Genomic DNA, 25,003 nt, shown 5'->3' with positions numbered 1-25,003 from the left:
CCAAATAAACTATTCTCTCTGAATTATTCTTATTACAAATATACCAAAATATTTGTTAAATATTCAATATTTTAATCTGCTCTGTTTTTATAATTAAACATTTATTAACGAAAAAGGAAAGTAAAAAGTGAAAAATTAAGATTTCAATGGATTTGACGTAAATGACGTTTATTCTATCGTTCAACTAACATCACACGTTTGATGAAATATGTAACTCTGGCCACAATTCCAATGGTAGTGCAAGAGCCCTAAAAGGGGCATTTGAAAAATTCTTAGAATGGTTTGATAAAATATTAAACGTTGAATGAAAGCTAATGAGTTTGTTTTGAGTTTCCATTGAAAAGATCACATTGTACATTTATATTACGTTATATCTCAGAAAATCACGTCAGAGTCCCACGTGTTTAGTGTACTGACAAAAAAAAAATGACGTATCATGAGCGGCAATTTCAGGAAGTTGTAATTAAAAATCAACAGGTGTTCATTACTTGGTTTTACGCCAACGGTTACAATTGCCAGATGGGATATCATAAATTTATACATTATAGACTATAGTCTATCATATGGTATTAAAAAATGACCAACTGACCGTAATGGCTACATGATGTCCAGCAAAATACAGTATACTCTAGTTTTATGCAATTGCATTGCTAAATGTCCCTCAGTATGTCACCATTTACAATATTACTATATAAGCCTTGTTAACCTGTCATAATACAAGTAAATGTAAAACTTATTTCTCAGGTTAAATAGAAATTTAACTCTCATTACTGTGATTTAAACATATCAGTCAATCAAATTGCCCAATGGACCAACGACCTCCTAAAAAAAGAAAACCACTGAATGCACAATATATACAAACTCATTCAGAGGGAAATAAACCTTGATTAGAAGCATTTACCAGTGTTTAACAGGAAAAAAAGGTTTAAATGGTTGTCAACTAAGCAGAGAATATACATGCTAGTGCAAAGGCAAAAACTCTTTCATTGATTTGATTTACTTACAGTTTCTTTAAATTTGACAAACCGTCGAAGGCATTATCTTCCAGATTGGTGATCTGATTCCGATGAAGGTATCTAAAACATTGTTATATAATAAAGATAACAAAAATTGACCCATGTCATAGATCTAGTAAACAAAACGAATCGTCAACAGTGTAAAAACGAGCGGTCCATGGAAACACCGGGGGCTTGTTTCATCAAAGGTCGTAGATTTAAGCCTTAACTTAGGTGTACTTCTGGGACTTGCGTCAAAATTTAGTCAGGCGTAATTTGCGTTTCACCAAGTGGCGTGATAGGTCTAGTCGTAAACGATACGCTTAGTCGCAGGACTAAGTCCTTGACAACGTTGCATTGCGCAGGCGCAAAAATATAAACATTGTCCACTGCGTACAAACATGTATACATATAATTCTAGCACGTAGAAGAATAGAATAACACAAATTATAGAATAATAAATACTTGCACTGATTGAAACATGCAAGGATTTATAGGGTCATGTAGGATACATGTACCTTATAAGAAATCGATTTTAGATTTTTACAATTTTTCAATGAAAGTCTTATAAATTGAGTTAAAAAAGGATCGTACATGTATTTCAGAATTTTATTAAAAGCTAAACTGTTTATTTTGGAATTTTAGTTATATACAACACCCACCCACCCCAACCCCCCTTCCCGAAATTGACAGAGGTTAATGACTTCGCCTTTGACAATCATTTCATGATTCGATAATTACGGACTCTACTGATAAAATACTAATAAGTTTGAGACAGAATACGATTTTAAAACAGTATTTTCATAAGATATGTATACTTAATTGAAAGCAAAATTAATGTATAAATTAAGTCAAGAAGTACATTTTACATGGTACATGTAAGACATTCCAAGCCTATTAAATTTTTGTCAAATGATTCATTATAGTTTTTTATTGACTATTAAAAATGGGACAAAGGTTCATTAAATAATTTCGAAATACTAGACTCTAGGTACAGTCAGTTATAAACAAAAATTCATTACTATCTGCTGCTTAAGTTTAATGTACCGTTTAACAAGTATGCAGAGAGAGAGAGAGAAAGAGAGAGAGAGAGAGAGAGAGAGAAACTGCAAAGATATTCTTACAGAAAGTCTCTGCTTCCGTGGCCTAGCTCTTAGAAATTTTAAGAAGTTACACCCTGTCTTTATTTTTTTTTTCATTAGAATTTAAGTTATGCAGGAAATAAAAAAATATGCATATTGTTCTCTTACACGTGCGTTATATGTGCTCAGATTATGTTATAGTATGTAAATTTTACTCCTTTAGACGAAACCATGAAAAATAGAGATGCCTTCTGCATCAATGTTTGTCTGAGAAAAACAAATATTTTCAGGAATGAATCATTTCCTGAACTTAACTGTGAAATTATGACCGTCTTACATCGATATAATACTTACTTACTTATCCTCTCCGTGCCCCGAAGCACGCATGAGGCCGTCGTCGATATAATAAAAGTAATATTTTCCCAATTTGAAAATTTCTTATTGTCTATGAGACCCCTATCCCCGGGTTTCGTCTTTGATTCTCAGGGACTTCACTTGTCTCATGCAGATACACATACCTAGCAGAATAATTACCTTCGCCTCTAACTCTGTACATTAAATCTTAATTAATCTGCAAATTCGGAAAGTTCTGAATCCTCTCTCCGATCCTTTAGAAATCCACCCTTGTGGACGAGGAGTAAATAAAAAAATTAACTCTTCTAACATGCTAAAAAACCTATCTGGTTTAAAGGTTAATTATTTTTTTCTTTAAGTTAAATGTAGAAAATTACCAGAAAGAGGATGACTGCGTTTTTAAGACCGATTTTAAAAAAAAAAAAATATATATATTTTTGCCTTTTTTTCTTCAAAAGAGATTTTAATGGATCTCTCGCCTCCCATATGGATATAATGGCAGTGTCCATGTTTTGCTATGGTAAGCCCAAAATATGAGTCGGACCAAAAAGTAAAATAAGACACAATGGCACACCAAAGCGTTACAGACGGACGGACGGACATCCCGATTACTATATACCCTCCCGCTTTTCAGGCGGGGGTATAAATATATAGAAATATATGTATAGTCGATTTACAATACCTCATACATACAATATAATAATCAAATGTGTGTGAATACTTTGTGAAAACGTAAGACACGGTGGTCGAAGAAATTTCTATTAAGAGAATCTTTTCTTCTGAGAAGATTTAATTAAATATTATTACTCCAATCAAGTACGCCCTCAAGTGGTTGTGACCCCCCCCCCCCCTTCGTGGTATGTATAATTAAATATTACAATATTTGTATTTAAGAGACTTCTTAGAACCGTAATTTTTCTTTAGAATTCGCTTACTTGTTTAAAATTAGTTAAATTACTAAATTTAAACTTTACGCCAAAACTTACGCCTACCCATGAGTAGACGTAGAATTTTGGCCTAAATTTAGTCAGGTGTAACGATACGCTCTTTAATGAAACGCAAATATCTCTGCTAGTCCCAACTTTACGCCGGCGTAGCGCTACGACTGGGCATACGACCTTTGATGAAACGGGCCCCAGAGGTATGAGTCGAGGATGATCGAGGAGGAGTAAGCATGATATTTAAACCATTAAAGAAATTTTCTCTCATGTTCTTATCTTGGTGATATGGCAATATCTAAAGTAAGTCATCAAAATTTAGAATTATATTTTAAATATTTGTGCTAGGATATTTTTTCATCAACATGCAACATAAATTAAAACTCAAAACAAAGACTTCAGATTAATAAGAATTTTACTCTCAGTATTAACATATATAAATGATTGATGTTATAGAAAAAGACAAAAACTTGCTGCATTTTTCAGTAAAAATGTCGGTACGATAGTGAACAAATATCCAAAAGTTTGTATACTTTACATGTATAAGAAAATGCATAACTAAGGAAGCCATCAAATGTGTAAATTCAAATACATTCATAATTTAATATCCTAGATGCAATACATTCATATCCTCTAATACTTTTATAGATGATAAGCGATGGAACATATCTTTACATAGAATGATCATCTTTCATCCTTATTTGAAAATCCGTGTGTTTCTTTAAAATACATGTTCGTACTTTTTAAAAAGAAATTTATATTCTAATATTTAACCAAGCACTTCAACTTATCGAATTTTGAAGAGAGAAACTATTTCAATCAAGAATGTTTGATATTATACTACCAGCTCAATTAATTGGTCAATTAGAACAGACTTTTTGAATTGTTTAGTAGCTAGTAGAGTCTAAACTCAGATCGTCTAACAAGTAAAGTGAGATGTAGTGTGAATAAAATACGTCGATTTTTTTAATAACTGCACTGGAAGTTAACCCCTTTTTTGCATTAAATATGCATTAAGAGGCTTTTTTCAAAGAGAGAGAGAGAGAGAGAGAGAGAGAGAGAGAGAGAGAGAGAGAGAGAGAGAGAAATACCTTACAATACTCAATATTCAGATTGAATACATGCAACCAGTAGAAACAAAACTGCAAGATAGTTTGAACAATGAAAATGAACGAGAATAATAAACTGAAGCGGTGCGGACAATGGACAACCCCTTCACCTTTTCATGCAGTCAATAAACAGAAGTCCCCTTCACCACTATCGTAAATTCCACCATCTGAGCCCATAATGTCCCTACTGAAAATACAACAAACAGCCCCATCAGTGGAAATTTTTTCGTTTCTACCCCTTAGCAAATTAGTTGCCATGAATTTTTGGATTAATACGGGCCTCAAAAATCCGAACCAGATATGGGATGCAGGAATCATGGATCCCTCATTGCTTGCTAAGACTGAATGCAAATTAAAGATTGCCTATCGCTATGGGATTTTAACAGGGGTGTCCGTGTAGTCATAAACCCAAAAACTACTTCGCTAAAGTTGATCCGTTGAAATATTTTGTTTATTTATAAACATTTTTATATGTACATTCAACATGGGTTCATGAACTACTTAAATTGCTCTGAAATATATATGCATTCTATTCCTCTAATGCTTTTATAGTTGGTTAGCAATGAAAGTAATCTTTTCTCCTTAAACGGAAAATATGATAATCATCTTTTATTCTGAATTGAAAATCAATCTGTTACTTTCAAATAAATAACCGGACTGATCACAAAGAAATATTTTTATATTCAACCGAGCAGACCAACATATACTGTGAAACCAAAAATTTTTGTTGGGTTTAATTTTCATTGTTTTAGAGGTATCGTGAGATCCACGAATTCTTGACCATCACGAAATGTAAAATTTAATATGCATTATTACCCAACACTTCTCCAACCACGTAATGAAATCCCCACAAATCAATATTTTTTCAAACCCCGAAAATTTGCTCCCACGAAAATATGTGATTTTACAATATGTTTTTTTCAATCGAAATATTATTAGAATTATGCATGTACCAGAAACTCAATAATCAATTATTGGTTTCCTTGTTAGTTCGTATAGTTTATACCCAATTCACATAATAATTTTAGTAACAAATATTGCGAATAATATGTACGTCAATTTTAGAATCAACCCACGAACTGTTAACAATATCAAAAAACTATGAACAATATAACTCTAAAGCTGACGATGGTGAAAACGAAGTCGTTTCGTTTGTCATTCAATTTAGTTGTTAGTTGGTCCTTATCACCATTTAAACGGGTAACGCAGGGCAGTCGCTAAATATTATGGGGAAGCAGCTTTAGTCAGGAGGAATGTAGGTCATGTCTTTTTTCGTTATTGGAAGATTTCATATTCGCAGCGATCGAGTGGTCACAACATGCATAATTTGTACAACCGAAGACATTCAATTGTTTATGGACTTTTGAGCTTGAATCCTGTTCGTAATCTTCGTATGTTTCATGCATAAAGTTTCTGACAGATAAACAGCAAAAACTTTGAATCGTAAAAGTCTAAACAAAATCCCAATCGTTCAAATTGTTGCAACATAACATTATTTATTTTATTGATAGAAAAAATTACAGGTGTAAAACTTTTCAGATAAATATACTTTTAAGGTTTGTGTTTGATTTTATTTAAAAAGGCGGAGAACAACAGTATTAAGGAAATCTGAGATAATTATTTTTTGGAGGTATCAGCGTAATTCAATTCTAAAGTAAAGTTTTAAGGCACCTTTGTTACCGACATATCAAAATAGTTTTCTTCCTTATGAAATTATTTTGGTTACCGACCTAGTGATCTTTACCTTTGACCTACTTATAAAATATTTATCAGTGCTTAAATACAGCGCATTTTTAATTTTAAAGCTTATTTATTTTATGCTATTTCGCATGTGCACAGTTTGTTATAAAAAAAAATACATTAAAAAAATACTAGCGTTACATATCACTTGACCGTAATTGACCTACCTGGCAAAATAGTCAGGATTGTTAAATTTACTTTTGTGATTTTTTTCAGGCAAGGTTTTGATTTAATTTATATCTTCATGAGTTTATGACAGTTTACTTTGAAAGTGTACTTTGATAAACTAATTTTGCCACACAAACTGAGATTGAAATATTTTGAAAATAAACCAGGATCGGTATACCAAGATGAATATTTGTAGACTGAAAATTGCAGTAAAGACAGTCTAAAAATCTCTTTTAGGGGATTGTTATAAAATTCGAATGATTTCATTTTCAATATTTATTTTAGCTTTGGATGTGGGCTTTTGTGGGATTTTGGGATTAATTTTAGCTTTGTTTTGGAATCATTTTTCTGGTTCTATCACAGTCTTATTATCCATGTTTTTTTCCTCACACTATAAGATTTATTTGTGTCTGTTAAGATGCCGTTCCTTGGAGCACTAAAGTTTTGTTTATATACCCATCACTGATCTAAGTTTTTTTAATTTCTGCAAATTATAAAGCTACAGCGCAGGAAAAAGCTTTTTAAACGACACTTGCTCATTTATGACACAATGGTAACATTTTTGTTTCGAATTCGACACATGGAAAATTTTTACACATACAAAACACTCACAGTTCCAGTAAATTTGGCAAACCATTAAAGACATTCTTTTTGATTATGCTTATCTTGTTGGAGGATAGCCATCTGAAAAAAAAGATACATAAATTCTTACAAATGTTTTACTATAAGCATTCAGTTTAATTAGAACGAAATGAAATTGAAACGTCAAATCATGGAATAATGAATAATGAATTCGAAGACTTTCCTTTCTGGAGTCAGTTAATTACATATTTATAAGCATAATATTTACCGAACACTTAAATCAATGACATTATTATAGCCTAACGTATTGTTATTATCATAAATAACTAAATGGATTATTGCCCATATATGATCATATCAGTTATTATGATGACTGAAATTATTATTATCCATTATAATTCAGCTTTACATGTCTTTTGGGTTATTAAATTTTGCCTTTTTTCATTATACCCGCACTTTCTAAGAAAAGTTCGGGTATATTGTTGTTACTCATGTCCGTCCGTCTGTCCGTCTGTCACACTTTTCTTCCCTGAAATCCTCCTACATTTTACATGTACACAGTAGCTTACAGTGTACATGTACAATGAAAACTGAAATAATTAGTGCCACATAATTACAAAAAAACTTAATAACATCAAACATTTTCATAGATAAACTCTATATTTTCAAAATTGAAAATTCATTTTTTTTCTTTTACAATGTTTTTTGAGACAAATATTGCATATACTCTCAGGTGTACAATCTAAGCACACTTTTTAAATGTATTCTCACTGAAAGTATTTTTACATCAAAGCTTAAGGTTATTTACAAAAATATCCAGAGAAAATATGATTACTGGAGAATCACCTTGCCAAGGTTAAATTAATGATAATCATGTTATGATATACATGTATTTAGTAATCTTCAGTCTGCATTTTCTGAAATAAGAAGTTAGTTTTATTAAATGACATTGGCCATGGAATTGAAGAGGCCATTGAAACCTCAACCGGGTATACATTAACAATAAACTGCCAGTGGCTTATGTACTGGTACAAAGTTAATGACTAGAGTGACAAACACATGTATTAAATGCAAAAAATATGTACTACACAACTATATTGATACAAAGATCCCATAAAATCAACAGATGCTATTTTCCCCCAATGTACGTGCCAAAGATCCCGATTAATGAAGATCAAAAACTTCTGACGTGTTTGCAAGAGAATCAATTCCTCACTGATATCCCATGAAATTAGTAAATGGTCATGTTAGAGGGTTGACAGATAACTGGTGTCAGGAACGGATTCACTTTCAGTATGAAGGCTCAGAATGTTGGATTTTGATAATACCCACACTGTCCACAGACACTTGCACAATTTCTGAAAGAAAAGATTACCATTAAGATGCATCATTATTGATATCCATATAATACTAGTAAATGACAAATATTAAACTAAAGCTATACAAAACAATAGAAATATTAATTAAGAAATCTGACCTTTTTGGGTTTTTTCATACAGCTTTTTTCCTTGTGAGCATCCGGATTCCTGTAAAATGCATGTATACTTCATAGTAGATGATTGCTATTTGATCTAAAATAATTATGCATGCCTGTGCAGTTAGCATGTTTAGATAAGCTGTCAGAATTCATTGTTTTAAATTATTATTATAAGGTATTTAAGCGTGTTAAGAATATAAACCTTTAAAATTTGTTTCCTTGGCAAAGTTGCAATATTTTTTTTCTTATCTAATACTAAGAGACATGGAATAATAAAGTCAAAGTTAGTTTACTTGATTTGAATGATAATTTGAGCTAGTTCTCACTATATTCACAAGCCTAGTGACTGATTGGCTAAGCATCTACATCCACCAAGTTATCAAACGCCAGCACTTTGGGGATCTCAGGCACAATGCAGCAACTATAAAATAATTAAAATAAAAGCTGAAAATGATCATGAACATGCATTAAAAATTATATGATTAATCATATTGTACATCATACTCTGTAAATGTTATCTTGAACAAAGGAAGGTACAGGTAAAATTCTTTACATCAATTCGATCCCAAACGAAGAAATTCGGATTAAAATCCATGATCTTAACGATATGTTTAGAGTTGTTAAATATTTATTACAAAATTAAAATAGTGCACTAATGATTTCACCATCGGGCAGTTTTTGTGTGGTGCCCAGACTAATGAACAGTAGCAGAAGCGTTCTTCATTCAAGGGCACATAAAATACTGTACAATATTGTACCTACCGGGTCTTGAAATGTCTTCATCTTCTTCCATCCCAAGCTAATCATGATTCCCCTGTTCAAGACACTTTCTTTCCAACTTTCCTTCTGTGCAACATCAACATGGCATTTGATATTTTTGAATATTATACTTTCACGTAAATTAGTTGAATCTGATTGATTGAGAAACATTTGCTAAAAAACACTATACCCCGCTGAATAATGAAGTCACGCCCTCCAGCGTAGCAACAGTTAACATTGCTTGACGACGGGTGGTATTTCAAAAAATTGCGACTGCGCAGAATTTATGCGCGCATGGTTCACTGCTGCGCCTCGGTTGACAATGGTTTTCTTTGGGTGGAAATTTTCAATGTTACACTCAACTACATGCAATATTAATATAATATTTCGGCGTGTTGTTTAAATCAATTGTTCATCGAGCCCGACTTGGATCTCGATGTTATTGTACTATTAGTCGACAGTTAAAAAAATTCTAAGTAATTTTCCAGTTTTCCAGTGCAGAAAATGGCTAAGTTTCTCATTTTATCATTTTTTCCAAAGAATTCTACTACTTTCCAAACCAAAAAATGTCTAAGTCTGTTTTTTTTCAAATTCCAAAATATTCCATAAACTTCCAAACAAACTTTTCGAGTTTGATATAGAAATGATTGGAATTCCATGGAATTCCAAAACTTTTCCAAACCCTTTGGAAAATCTACATTAGGGATTGGCGAATCCTGATGAAAGAAAAAATACTCCTACATCGAATATTATGCACTCAGTGTAGATTCATTTTCATTATATCGGCATATTAAAATAATTAATTGATTACCCTTTGTGAGTTTAACATGGTGAAATAAGGTCCGCTCGCTAACTTGACTTGACCGAGGCCGCAACGCAGGTCAGGTCAGGTCAGGTGACCTTTTGGGCTAGGTCTCTGGTCCTTATAATTATCATTATATAAGAATAGTAAACACAGATCTCTAAATCAGATAATTGGTCGATATACCATGAAGGAGTGACTTACGCTGTTTCAGATTATAAATATTAACTTACAGTGTCTGTAAATTTGGCAACCCATGAAAGGCATTGCTCTAAATTACGGTTATATTGTTGGAATGTAACAACCTAAAACAGATTTTTGAAAAAAATAATATAAGCCTTTGCAAATAATTATTTCTGTTATTTATATACTTTAAATTTAGTATCATACATGACAGGCTAGAAAGCATGTTTCAGTTTTATTTATAACATAGAAAAACTGAATTTATGTAAGTACAGAATGAATTCAATGTTTAATGTGTCATCAACCAACTGAATAATGAAAAAGGTGAACATAATGAACATCGTTAGTAATTTTGGAAAAAAAAACACTGCAACTTTCTTGAGGGGAAAATCTCATCCCTAACGGCAAAAGGGAATGGCCCATCAAAACAAATGTCAACATGAAAGCAGGACCGTCGCTGCTTCTATGTTATCAATAACGTTTTAGGATTATATTTTAAATTCATAAGAGAATATATCAATCACTCAGTATACAATCACTGCCCTCATTTTTAAAGAATAAATATCTGTGCATGTAAAGCAAATCAATGAAAGAGTTATAAATTAACAATAATTACTTGTATTTATATTTCGGCTCAAAATATCCCAATGCACTTGAAATAAAAGGCACCACAGAATCTGTAACAAGTGTTTTATATTTGGATGTTTTACTGACTATAGACAATAAGTGCCAAATAAGAACTAAATTGTCCGACAAAAGAAAAGATAAATTTTCTTATTTATGTAGTAATATCACCTGGATATAGTGCTTACATTTCCCATTTTATATGATACTCAAGAGTATGTTACGAATACGATCGATTTTTATACTGAGGCAGGATACTGACAGATAACTTGCTGATGTCACCGTTATTTCAACAACCCCCATGCGAAAATGTGTAGTTGACCGTCAACTAGCCGTCAACTAACCGTCAACTAGTCGTCAACTGATAATGCAAAAACAGTTGACCACTCGGAGTTGAATGCTTTTCTGAAAAGCGATCAACTGATTTGCATAAAACGGCCAGTTGACAATTAGTTGAATGCTATGTGGCAACGCACTTTGAAAAAATTACGCACTTTGAAAAAATTTTTCAAAGTGCGTTAATTTTTGGGACCATGTTAACGCACTTTGAAAAAAAAAAAAAATTTTCAAAGTGGGTTAATATCGACCATATTAACGCACTTTGAAAAGAATTCTGCATGGCTTAGTCAATATTCCTACAAATCTCAGGTATGATAAATTATCATTTGAACCTGATTTCATACTTTTTGTCCCCCGCTTGAAAAGTGGGGGACATTAATTTGGGTCTATCTGTCCGTCCGTCCGTCTAGCTGTCCGTCCATCCGTCTTTCTGTAACGCTTTCGTTTCCACACGATATCTCGACAACCCTTTGAGCTTTTGCAATGAAATTTAACATAACAGAATCATTATGGCCTTAGGAAGACCCCTTTTGAATTTGGGGTCAAAAGGCCAAGATTCATATGCGTAAAGAACTACGAAGGATAGTATTATTCTTCCACATATCTCTAAGTCAATTCTCAAAAGTTAACATATTGGAATGATTCTCAAAATTTTTATAGATATTCATATGAATTTTCAAAAAAACTTTACTTATTTGGGATTCCAAAGAGAGATAACTCTATAATTTTGGCAAAACTTGTGTTTTTCACTATAGAAATCAACGGAAAACTGAAAATAGTTTTAAAACATCTCCCCCCCCCCCCCCCGTGAAACAAAAATTCCTTATTTACAGGTAATATGGACTGTCATTTTACAAAGAGGTAAAGCCACGAACCATCATATTTGGCCCTGTGTTTTTCACAAAAATCGAGTTTCTTTTCATGGCTGGTATTATACGTTAATTATTAGAGGACAACATACTTCTTTTCGTTACTTAACTCATTTTATTAAATAATGCGCTGTTAGGCACGTGCGATGGTTTGAAGATGCGACGGCTTCATAAAAACGTTGAAAAATGCCGATTTTTCGACAGATTTTCCCAAAATTAAGTATGGCCACAGTCAAGAACAACTTTTATACTTACCATATGTATAAATATTGCTGATACGAATCTACACGCTTAATATAATCATTGTTCATACGTGTGGCCAATATGAAATATGCCTTTACATTTAAATTTTGATGTCGCAAAGATTCACCAGTTTTGTTAAACATTCGGTAATATTTGGTTTACATAACAATAGCTGTATAAAAATTACACAAAATATATTTTTAAAAATTGTCAGTAGATTGTTTGAAACGATATTTGTGGAGAGGCATGACCTTTGATCTATATTATCTGAATTCAAAACTCAAAAACCATATGGTACATTTCTCTGTCAGTATGTGAACATGACGTTAAAAGTAATACATTATACGTCAATTGTGACGTCATAAAGACTGTAATTATTTTAGATGGTAATTGATTTTTTTCAAGATGAATCACTTAAACTTTACTCTATATCATTAAATTACATGCATTTACAGAGCTTTGTTTCTATTATCTCCAATTTCACCCCCTTTCAATCGCCTGTTTTCGTTTTAAAGCTGTAGATCTACACTATCTTCGTTGTAATTAACAAATTGAAAAATGGACCTCCCTCCCCCCTTTCTGAATCTATATCACTGTGAAAATATGGAATATCATAATCACGTCTGCCCTTCGTTATACAAGCAAAAAAATATTGTGCTGGCTTGCTGCTAAAATATTAATAAAAAAGAAAAAAATGTACGAAATTGAAGAATTTGGACATTAATTGTCTGCAATTCCACGAAACAAAATCTTGAACTTGGATGAGTATATGTCAATTTCAAGTTCCTTATAATATTACGAGAGGTAGAGTCAGCACTCTTACATATTATATAGCCGCACTTTACATACATATATCAGCCATCGATCTATTTTACTTTTAAACAAAATCTTCTGAAATAATTTTATGCAGGTGTAGAAAAGTAAATTTTCATACTGCTTCAAAAGCAAAAATCCTATAATTAATGATGCTGTGCGTAGCTTCGCACTGAGGACATCGATGTATGTACATGTATACTGTTTATTGATATTTTCATCAATATATATTTCTAACAATTATAATTTCATTTGGTAAAAATATAAAATACAGAAATATGTCAGTGTATTGGTGTGTCTTTGAATTCAATATTTATAAAATATTTTCGCAACGCCCCCTTCGCAATGTACTTTAAATATTTACCTGTAGGTGTTCCAAATATTTTATAAGTAATCTATGCTACAGGTCGTCAGTTAGTTGGAGGTAGATGCAAGGGCAAATCTAAAGAAATTATACCTACATACACAATCGAAAAAAAATCAATTTTTACAAGTGAAAAAATTGACGAAGTGAAATAAATCTATTCGATAGTGTTTGGAGGGGGGGGGGGGTCATTCATAAATACAAACATAAATCAACAGGGTAGGGTAATTTACTTTCTTTATTATATAATTGTAAAAAATATCCCTGGCTGATCAGCAACATTGATTTTGTAATTGTTGCATGGTCGAAAGGGTTCCATATCACAACAGCAGGGGTGATCTTTAATCTTCTTTATTGTTAAAAAATATAATATAGATCTTAAACTGCATAACATATAACTGGCCTTGATCTACACTTGAACGGACTTACATATTCCAGTTTTTGATCAAAAGGGGTATCAAACATTATATAAAATGACAGCAGTTATTTAATACATGGGGTGTCCCAGAATATCAGAATTATCTCGCGCATGTAATTTCGTTACCTTCATAGATCATAATTTTAAAATATGCTAGCTTGGTATTTAGGATGTGTTATTTTCACATTTTTTCTCTCTATCCCCGATATGATAGCAATTTGATAGGAATCCGTTGAATTGGTAAATTATAAACGTTACCTCCTTTGTCTGTATACCTGGTATTCATCCATGCGCGGATCTAAATGAAGAGTCTTGGATTTGCGGAGTTTTAAATACCAATACTAAACTAAGTAAAAAGTGACCTTGGATCCCTCCTAAATGACACTGAAACCCTGGAATCTGTGTTGAGTTTGTATAAAAAGTCATGGTTTTATTTGTATGGGAAACACAATCTTCATCGCAAACCACGACCACAATGCCCATACTCTCCCATTCTGGGGGAAAGAGCTGTGTGCCGACTCCACACCGTGTCTTGAGAAGATGGGGCAAACAATCCGAAACATGGGAAAGGAGTTTATGTGGGTTTGTTTTGTTTGTTTGGGGGGTTTGCTGTTGATTTGTTTTGTATGTTTGCTTCTTTTTTTTTTTTTGCACGAGAAGAGATTTCTGGCTTGTATATTTTTTTTACTGGAAAAAAATTCTGGATCCGTGCCTGTTCATCTGTTGGCGTTTAAAGAGGTTTAAATAGTGTGGTTATAGATTTGGTAATTAATTTACATTTTATCCAAAACAAGTGCCGTCAAATGTCTTTGACTATGAATCTCGAATGAATTTCCAGTATGCATAGCAATGTACACTACCTTAGAGCTTCTGCCGAAAGGATAACACTTGACGATTAAAAACGTGTGAAGGTATGTCGGCAAAATTATATCCTTCCATATGTACAACAAGTCCGAGGGACAATTTTAAACAAAATGTCCATACAATTTAGCATGATACGCAACAAATACATGTATATACACATGATAATGTTAATTACGCACGACCCTTGTGTTTTGAATAATCGCACAAGTTGCAACGGCTATTAAAACAGCCTTCTGTTGCCTATACATGTACTATGATTTCACCCCCCCCCCCCCAAAAAATGAACACTTAATATTCACTTTTCGTGACTTTACGTATTAATCAATACTGTGGATACAGATAAAATTTACACCGTGAATAATTTATCCCTATTTTCTCCTAATGTATCATTTTAAAAAGTTGTTTTTGATTTAACAGGACAATATAACAATAGTTTACACTTTTTTTAATCAAAGCAAAAACTACCTAGCTACATGACATTGTATTTATCTCATGATTCAAAACTTCTTAACGGTCCTATGATAAAATATCCTAAATTCTTAGGTAGTGTTTATTTTAGCGGATCCCCCTTCCAATAATATAGGTATAATTACCTTCATTTAAATAACGTTAACGTCATACCGTTACAATATATATAACGTCAAAAGTCATGACGTTATACGAGGGTTGTCCCGTAAAATCGTGGGCAAGTTGTCTAGTGTGAAAAATAAACATCACTGCGTTCTGAAATTTTCACTATTATTTAGTACATATTTAAGTAATATACATAGCAAATTTCAGATAAATATATGCATAAATAAACAAATTATGAGATTTTATGCCATGTATTGTATCACCTTACGGCGCATGGATTATAACGTCAAAGTGTGTAAAACAGCGTCATATTTTATCTTTGCTGAAAATGAAGTTGGATGAGTCCGACTTAAATTTAGGAATTTCATTGATACACATTCTTTAGTCTCCATAAAAAGTCGAAGAACCAATACTGGCACCATCATGCGATCTTTTGAAGATTTATTAGTAAGTTACGGACAATATTCTCACCATCATTCAACTAATAGAAAATCTCATATCAGCGGTCTACTGTGACAGCGTCTTATTTGCTATAACAATAGGAGTTTGTCCCTATGTTTTTTATCCCCCAGGGTCTCGATCAAAAAGACTTCGCTAAAGAAACTCCCATTTCATTTGTATACTTAAGATACGGTGATATTTTTATAATCTTTTTTCTCCTATGTTCATTTCAAGTCTCTTTAGGTGTCATTACAACATCGAAATAAAACTGAACTGCTCTCCGGTGCGCCATAACGTCATAAAACGTCGCCATTTTTCGTGTGTTGTGTTTACCACTTTCTCATTTCAAATGCTCGAGAAACTGCCAACAATTAACCAAATGCCTTGAAATTTTTACAAAGACTACAAAATTGATTGTGGAATTGAATTAGGATAGTTTTAATCCAAATCATATCTATTTAAAACTTTTATTTTGAAATCAAACTTGTGTATTCTTTAATAAAACCTTGGTTTTTTGACCGTGCGCCGTAGGACAATACCCTGTGCTCATTCAAGCATAATAAAATCTTTATTTTTGCCTATATTTTATCAAAAAAATTATCATGCACTTAAATATGATAAATAAACATTTACTGAAATTTTCAGCTGAGTCCGCCCATTACTTTTCGAGAAAAACGTTTTGTCCATGATTTTATGGGACAACCCTCGTACATGAAGATTTTACTTGAAACAATACCATTTTCAAACGACTATAAAAATAAAACTGGAAAAGATATCACTAAAAAATAAATTGTGTTATAACCCACAAAGTCTAACCTATCACAGAGTAAAATTTCATTTATTTTGGAGACAGGGCATATTTTGGCACTTCGTGGCTGTAGCTCTTTATGCCAAAGCTTTTTGTGTTTCACGGGGGGAGGGGGTTATATGTTTAAAGACAAAACACGAAAAAAATGCTTATTTTTCACCAATTTTAAAGCTATTTAAAACTAAATAATTGTATTTTATTAATTTATATATGTTTTCTTTATTTGCGTAAGACATGAGAAAAGATATTAGATACATGTTATCATATTTATGATTATTTCAAAATATGGCGATTCTTGAAAGTTTATCACTATATCCCATCATACGTTGCGAGGGGATAATACTGTTGTCTATTTCTAAAATATATGTCTAATTCCTTTTGTTTCATGAAAATTTTTTCAAAGTGCGTTAATTGTTTACATGGTGTAAAATTATGATGTACAGTCTTAACGCACTTTGAAAAAATTTTTCAAAGTGCGTTGATTTGGTCCCAAATTCAACGCACTTTGAAAAAATTTTTCAAAGTGCGTTAACCTGGTCCCAAAATTTAACGCACTTTGAAAATTTTTTTCAAAGTGCGTAATTTTTCAAAGTGCGTTGTAACAATGCTAATACTTTGAAATTTCATGTAGAACTAGAGTTGACCACTAGTTGAACACTCCGACTTGTTAGAAATTTCTCCCACGCTACATTTATGTTGGGTTCAAAATTACATTATCAAAGATCGGGTTTGTTATACCATAATTACAACAACCAAGATTTGAATCAGTACATGTGTGTTTTCTGTAGAAGATGGGAATTTTGATTTGAAACATTATTGTCTTCGTGATGATTCCGCGTGTGAAATATCTCATGTACTATTGTAAGTATATAAAATTTTAAGATTTGTTTTACTAAGCTTATTATTTTTAAACAGATAATAGGAATACAAAAAACTCTAGCCAGTATAGGTCCCGAAACTCCCTATTTTTGTGTACTTTTTTAAATATTGAAAGAATTCTAAAAACTTGTCATGCATCAAGTGTTTTGTTGTGTTGGTAAAAAAAATATACCGTTGCTTTAGACTAAATCTATATATACATGTAACCTTTTCTGCCCAGAAAATTAAGAAGGCTAACAACTTATGAGAGTGTGCCAGCTCAATTCATTTATAATGCATTTAGATTTACAAGTACATTTATGTCAAATTAGAAACTCTATTGGTTTGACTTTTCATATTTTCAGGAACACTGCTTGTCTTAGATTTCAAGTCTCCCTCCATTTTTTTTTTCAAAAACCTATGTGCACTGACTAATGGAGTATTCAACTAGCGGTCAACTGCAAAGGAAATAGAGGAGTAATCAACTAGCGGTCAACTGCAATGGAAATAGAGGAGTAATCAACTAGCGGCCAACTGCAAAGAAAATAGTGGAGTATTCAACTAGCGGTCAACTGTAAAGGAAATAGTGGAGTATTCAACTAACGGTCAACTGCAAAGAATATATAGGAGCATTCAACAGTGGTCCACTCTATGCAAATGAGTTGACCGCTCCCTCATTTGCATGGCAAAAATTCAACTAATGGTCAATTGACGGTCAGTTGACCGTCAACTAGTAGTCAACTGAATACTCCGATTGAATTCTAATAGTATTTTTTCATATGGGCCAATTTACAACTCAGCACTTTATAAATTTCATTGTCGATATAATGACCTTGCTAGCAAATATAATCATTGGCCATATTTTGGCTGACGTGTTTCAGACTTATTATTAGGTATTTGTTCATTTGCTGTGTTTGACTGTGGATCATCCCTTCTACGTGAACAATACATAGTGCTCATGGCGGGTGTGAACGGTCAACAGGGAATATTTACTTCTCCTAAGCACCTTATCCCACTCTGGAATTTTTTTTTTTCGTGTGTCTGTACTTCCCTCCACAGTTTTGTATAGTTTATAAATTCTTTTTTAGATCGATCAATGTTTGTTATCTTCGTCTTTTTCATTACAAACTTGAAGAAATGGATATCTAAAGATATTTGTTATTTTGTGGTCATTACTGGATTTTGTGTTCAACAACATTCCAATGACACAAGTGGAAAACAACCAGATATTATAAACATGTACATCAATATGACACAGATTGAATTATTAGATATAATATACAATTATGGACTCTTTTGGTGTTGAATATGGTTTGTTATTCACCAGAAAAATATTCATATTGAACCATATTCAACACCAAAAGAGTCCATAATTGTTTTATTATATAGTCGGGATTTGACATTGAAGGCTGTATGACGACACCATTTTCATTGTCGATCTTCCATTGATGAAAATTAAAAAATCTCCAGATTACTGTTTGTAAACTCCGTGTTTTCCTTTCCGAGTTTGGCTATATGTAAGACGTCCAGATGTTAAAAAAATAATCCTGAAAAGGGTTTGAATAATCGTTTTCCTGCTCAGATACGTAGCTCGCTGCGGCCGTTGCAACCATTGTTTACAACGTTGTTTGATATTTTGATTGTGACGTCACTATGCCGTTGCACGCGAATTGACCCTCCGGTGAATACGGCCTAAAATCCGGTGAATTTGTAGTATTATGAACTGTTTGCGTTTGTATAGATTATATAGGGACTATAAATAGACTATATAATAAAATAATTTAACTTGTCAATACTTGAGATTATATACATGTGCATTAATAGCTTTTTAGGACTAAACTTGTCATATGGATTTTTTCTAGAATCATGGAATTACCAAAGAAATTTATTTATTTTTGTTTAATTGTAAATTACTCAGAGAAAATTGACACATTGCAATGTCGTGTTTACCATTCTATAGCTAATAAGCATGCATAGCATACTGTAAGTAGTATGTACACGGTGTCAATGACAAATAAAATACGCTCATGAACTGTAAAAATGTGAGATTTGAAAATACACATTGTAATCTGCTAAACGCTTCTGTGCACAAAATGAATATATTGCTTTCAACAACTTTGTTTTTCTTAAATTTCTTAATATCTTTTTATTTATTTATCCATCTATTTGTTTATCTATTTATCAATTCATTTTTTTATTTATTTGTTGTTCTTAATTTATATTAATTATGCCCACGAATAGAAAGATTTCGGAGGTATATTGTTTTTGTTCTGTCTGTCTGTCTGTTTGTCTCTTTCTATCCGCTGTCAACATTAACCTAGCCCAAATTCGAGTAGGTGGGGCTATGGCTTTCATATACACACTGTAATACGGGTGTATTCCTTGTGAAAAGATCTATCTTTAGGTACCACCATTTTATACCTTTTAACCTTGACATTGGAGTTTGACCAACTTCTACAAAAAATACCACACTTAAACCTTGGCTATAGTTTTTGAAAAGTTGGAACTAGGGCTTTCATACTTCACATAAGAATTCATTATGACAAGACCTTTCAGATGGTATAAATATGTTTTACCTTTCGACCTTGACCTAGGAGTTAACCCACTGTTTAGAAACTTTAACCTTGGTCATAACTGCTGAACAGTTAGAACTAGGTTTTTCATATTTCACAGGTGTATTCCTTATATTAAGACCTTCTTTCATTGATTCATATTATTATTATTATTATTATTATTATTTATTTTATCTTTATTTTTCTTTCATTTATTTATTTATTATACCTACCGCTTGAAAAACAAAGGGGTATCCCTCCGTCTGTCTGTACATCCGTCCGTCTGTTACACTTTGGGATATCCAGGTTTTATCCGCTATTCCTATTTTACCACGAAATGAAATTTAATGAGACGTTCACAAAATCCTTGTTATATAGTGCCATTGTGCACCTTCTATTTAACTTTTAATAGGACAAAAACTTTGGGATTCCCATATCAAAATATTGACACTGGCATTCTTTCTATAATATTGAAGGGTACCCATCTCTTATACGCAAAATCTCCTGTACCATTGAATAACATTAAATGATACTTTCTCATATTTTCTATAGTGCCATTTGTGCACCTCATATTTTCCTTTTTGATTTGATATTTATATCGGATCTTTGAGAGAAGAACATGGACCATTATAATCATGTTGTAGGCGGGGTTATCATTTAATTAGCTCAGTGCTTACAGTACCTCTATTTTATTTATTGCAATCAGTGTAACATATACCTTCACACGGAGAACAAGACGGACCTTTTAATCTTATAATGTTTATCGTATGATCTCGATAATTTTTTTTTATGTTTGATTGATTGTATATTTTTTATATTCTATTCAAGTATTTTTCTCTCGTATGCAGGTGTCCATATACGGATGAAGGGCTTCAAATACTATACTGGACAACTCAGGGCCACTGAGCAGTGAGCAGTGAAGGTTACTTATCGTGCAAACGCCTCTCGAGCTCGTAAAAAAGTTATAAAGGGTTTTAAGGTCTCAACTAAAAACCTTTTGGCTTTCACTTCTAACGCATGTCGTTTGGCGAAGAAGTCTTTTCAAGTTAAGAAACATATCCTTTATCTATATTCAAAAATGGTCAAGATTTATTTAGTGTATGCCATTACGAAAGAACAATTTAATGAGGCTCCTTGATGTAAAATATACCTAACCTGAACATAAAAAAACGACAAATTATTTAAATACATTCTCTCGATAGATAATGAATAATCGCACTAAACAAAGGATATACGTTGGTGTTAATAGCCTTTTTTGAAACCTATTAACAATAATCAGTTTTATAATAAAACGCATTTTCATTGTTAGAAATTCTTCAATCTGCCTTTCACAGCACATGAAATACATCATTGTTACCAAAATGACGTCAAGTTCATTGAGATAAATGCTTTGTTAAAACCAGCTGTATGGTATTTACTTAGCAACTTTTTTTAATGCATTGATAAATTATTTTGTTGTTTATCATGCTAATACAGTTTTAATTTGCAAGTTATTTCATTTTCTGGTATTATGAGTACATAAAAGTCATATTTTTGTGTGACGTTACAGTAAACCTTTCCTGTATAAACTAGACCCCGCATCCTTTTTTCAACAGCCTCAACAATGCTGCATGCTTTAGGGACTTTTGATCTTGAATACTGTTCGTTATCTCAATAAGTTTCATACTTAACAGTATCGCCAATTTTGCCAAACCGTCGAGATCCCTCACTGCTCAATGACCGTATTGTGCCGCGTATAGGTCAGGATTTGGTTTTTAGATATTTCACCTTGAATATCTTGAATCCTTGGATATATCGAACTTAATAGTCCCGTCGAGTTCGAGATAACGATGTGTGACTGAATATCTCTTGCACCTGATCTTGACTGCATATTTCTTAACTGCTGCACTATTTTATTCACATACCATAAAAAGAGAAATGATTAATCCAAGAGATATAAAAAAAACTAACAAAGGGCCCAAGGACCTTAATGGTCAACTGAGTATAATACTACAATTTAAAGGATCCATATAATAGAAAATAGAACCATAAAATGAGAAAGTTTTGTTGCCCAAAAGCAAGATAAATGGGATAGCCAGGATCAATGAAATGGTTTTTGAGGTATTTATTAACAATTAAAACATTGAATTCTAATCTCCCATTTAGTACTATAACCATGCAGACTATTAAGAAACTGTTAGTTTTTCCTGTACTTTTTTAATCCCCATGTTGTGACCTCTCACATTGGCTTCTCTTGGTCTTTGTAGAACATTTAAGTTATTTTTGTCTGATATTTATTTATTATTTACAAGTCTATCCGATAATCAAAACTATGAAAGAATTTTTTGTATTATATACTAAATATTTTTGCATAATTCTCTTATTCTTAAAACATTCAAATGCATTATTTACAATGATTAATTATCAAAAGTACATGGCAAAAGGTGAATAAATAGAGCTCTGGCTAGGACCAAAACGCCTGAAGAAATGATCCTGGTGTTAAAAATTCTGATGAAAATATCCTTGCTTATGAAAACTTTGATTCTGTTTTCTTGCGAAATACCAAGGAGCAGAAAAGATGTTCAATGAAATAATGCATTTTTACTACAGATTCAACCCAGCCCTATCCATACACTAAAACCAATATCCCAAGGTCATGAAATTCACAAATTTGGTAGAGGTATCCTCATCATTAAAAGTATGCACATAATTGAATTTTAAAGAATTAACACATCTTCACTTTATTATCAATATAACCCCTATCAATATAGCTACCCTTGGCCCCGAGAAAGACCAAAACCCGGATACCACAGTTTTTTTTGAAAAAAAAAATTAGATAAACACAATTTTTCATCATAACTTGTTTACCTTCTCAACATTTTTAATAGAATTAATTCACATTTAATAGAGACCCGCACTCAGATAAGACCATTTGACCTAGGGCCCATGAATCTCACAATTGTGAAAGAAACATTCTTGTTCGTCATAACTATAGACTAAGATTCTTTGCTTTATAACCAGGAGTAAAAAAGAATATTTTCAAAGAAATTATGCCTTTAACTATATAATAAATCGTAGCCCCCAATCACCAGGGCCATGAGTTTTACAATTTTTGAGAAAAGCATCCTTGTGCATCACAACCATGCACTAAGTTTGTTTATATAACACCAAAATTGAGTTAAAATTTTCAAAGAATTAAATAAATGCATGTTTACTATATAATGAATAGAGCCCCGCCCTACCACAAAACCCCTGCCCAGGGGCTATGAACTTCACAGAATTGGAAAAAGCAACAATGCGGAACAATTACTGGCAAGTTTTGAAATATGCAGCTTACGTCATTTCCATCTGTTACAGTCCAACTATTTAATGATAACATATGAAATGGGCGAGTACAATTCAACAAGGACGTCTGAGAAAATATTGGATTAAAGTTCTTGCTTGAAATTCATTTTTAATCCACCCCAGCTAAGCTTAACGACAAGTTGTTACTTACTGACCCAGAAGACAAATAATTTCAAACTCAATATACACTGTAGTTTGAAATTCATATAAACCGGAATTTGCTGCCCAGTGTTTTAAAGAAATATAAAGGGAGAAAATCGGTTTGGTATATGCATGAGAGTCATACATCAAACAATAAGCTCATTATTTTCTGGTTATGAGTCAAGCAAATAGAATTCCACTAACAGTCTTTGTCATTCATGCTCATTACTTACTTTGGGTTTTCAAATATTGGTGGATCTCTGAGGAGTGTGAAGAAAGTAATTTGTCTTTGATCTCGGTAATTCTTGAAACCTAATACACACCTCAGTTTTTTAATCTGATGCTTAGATTACTGATGCAGCTACAAAATACTTACAGTATTTTTAAATTTTGAAAACCATCAAAGGTGTTGTTTTGAATTGTAGTTATCTTGTTGGAGTTCAGCCGTCTGAAACAGATTTTTGAAATTATTTAATCGAGCATTTTTGCTATAAGCATTTGGTTTATTGCCATCAAAATCCAAAGAAATAAACAAAAAATCCAGACAATTTTACAAATATGAGATTTAGTGCATGTTTACATATGCAGTTGAACAGCTTCAGATTAAGACCTTTACTAGATACTCAGAGCCATTGAACTGTCACCGTTCTTGATCGTTCAAACGCCTACCGTGACACAAGTCCTTGGTTTTAATGTCTTATCCAGAGGACCTGCAATGTTCATTTCAAAGTGCCGAGCGCGCTTGGCTAAGGATCAATTACAGCCTATGTTCTATTGCATTTAGCCAGTTCCGGCCTTAATTGATTCGAACACACGACCTTCCAATCACAGGGCGAGCGCTCTACGCAGCACTGTTAAGGCTAGAAAAAGGGGACAGGGCCTAATTTATACGGGAAAAGTTAACTGTGACGTCACATCAAAAATATGACGTTTATGCATTCCTCATATTACCCGAAAATTAAATAATTTGCAACTCTAAATTGTATAAGCTTAATAAACAAAAAATAAGAATTATCAATGCATTAACAAAAGTCGCTAGTTAAATCCCATACAGCTGGTTTTAAACAAATCACTGATCTCGATGAACTGTGTCAGTCATGACGTCATTTTGGTTAAAATGACGTATTTCATGTGCTGTGAAAGGCAGATTTATGATTTTTTTTACAATGAGAAATGCTTTTTATTATAAAATAGAATATTATTTACAGGTTTTTAATAGGCTAATAATACCAATGTATATCATTTATTTAGTGCGATTATTCATTTACTATCGAGAGAATGTATTTAGATAGTTCTGTCGTGTTTTTATGTTCAGGATAGATATATTGTACATCGAGGTGACTCATTAAATCGCTCTTTCGCAAGGGCATACACTAAATAAATCTTGACCACTTTTTGAATATAAATAGAGGATATGTTCTTTAACTTGAAAAGTGCTGCTGCTTTCTTTAAATCGAGAGCATGACTTTATAAGTACACAAAATATGTGGTAAAAGTCAAACATATTTCGACATTGGCCTATTTACTTGAAATTTTAGCTATTAAAACGCGGATTCTATTCAAAGCAGCAGCACTTTCCAGAA

General features: G+C 32.5%; 1 protein-coding gene across 1 annotated transcript in view; it reads right to left on the bottom strand.

Moving 5' to 3' along the window:
* Positions 1-25,003, bottom strand: part of LOC134246621 (leucine-rich repeat-containing protein 3B-like) — a 60,483-nt gene that overhangs the window by 22,967 nt on the left and 12,513 nt on the right. Inside the window, exon 2 of the mRNA XM_062729002.1 lies at positions 23,797-23,868. Coding sequence (XP_062584986.1) covers positions 23,797-23,868 — 72 coding nt within the window. The remainder of the gene's footprint in view (positions 1-23,796; positions 23,869-25,003) is intronic.

The sequence above is a fragment of the Saccostrea cucullata genome, unplaced genomic scaffold (genome assembly GCF_032062105.1).
Source record: "Saccostrea cucullata isolate Sc308-1 unplaced genomic scaffold, CSIRO_AGI_Scuc_v1 ctg1591, whole genome shotgun sequence".
NCBI lineage: Eukaryota > Metazoa > Mollusca > Bivalvia > Ostreida > Ostreidae > Saccostrea > Saccostrea cuccullata.
Note: the sequence above shows the minus strand (reverse complement) of the source record. Positions and strands in the feature narration are given on the sequence as shown.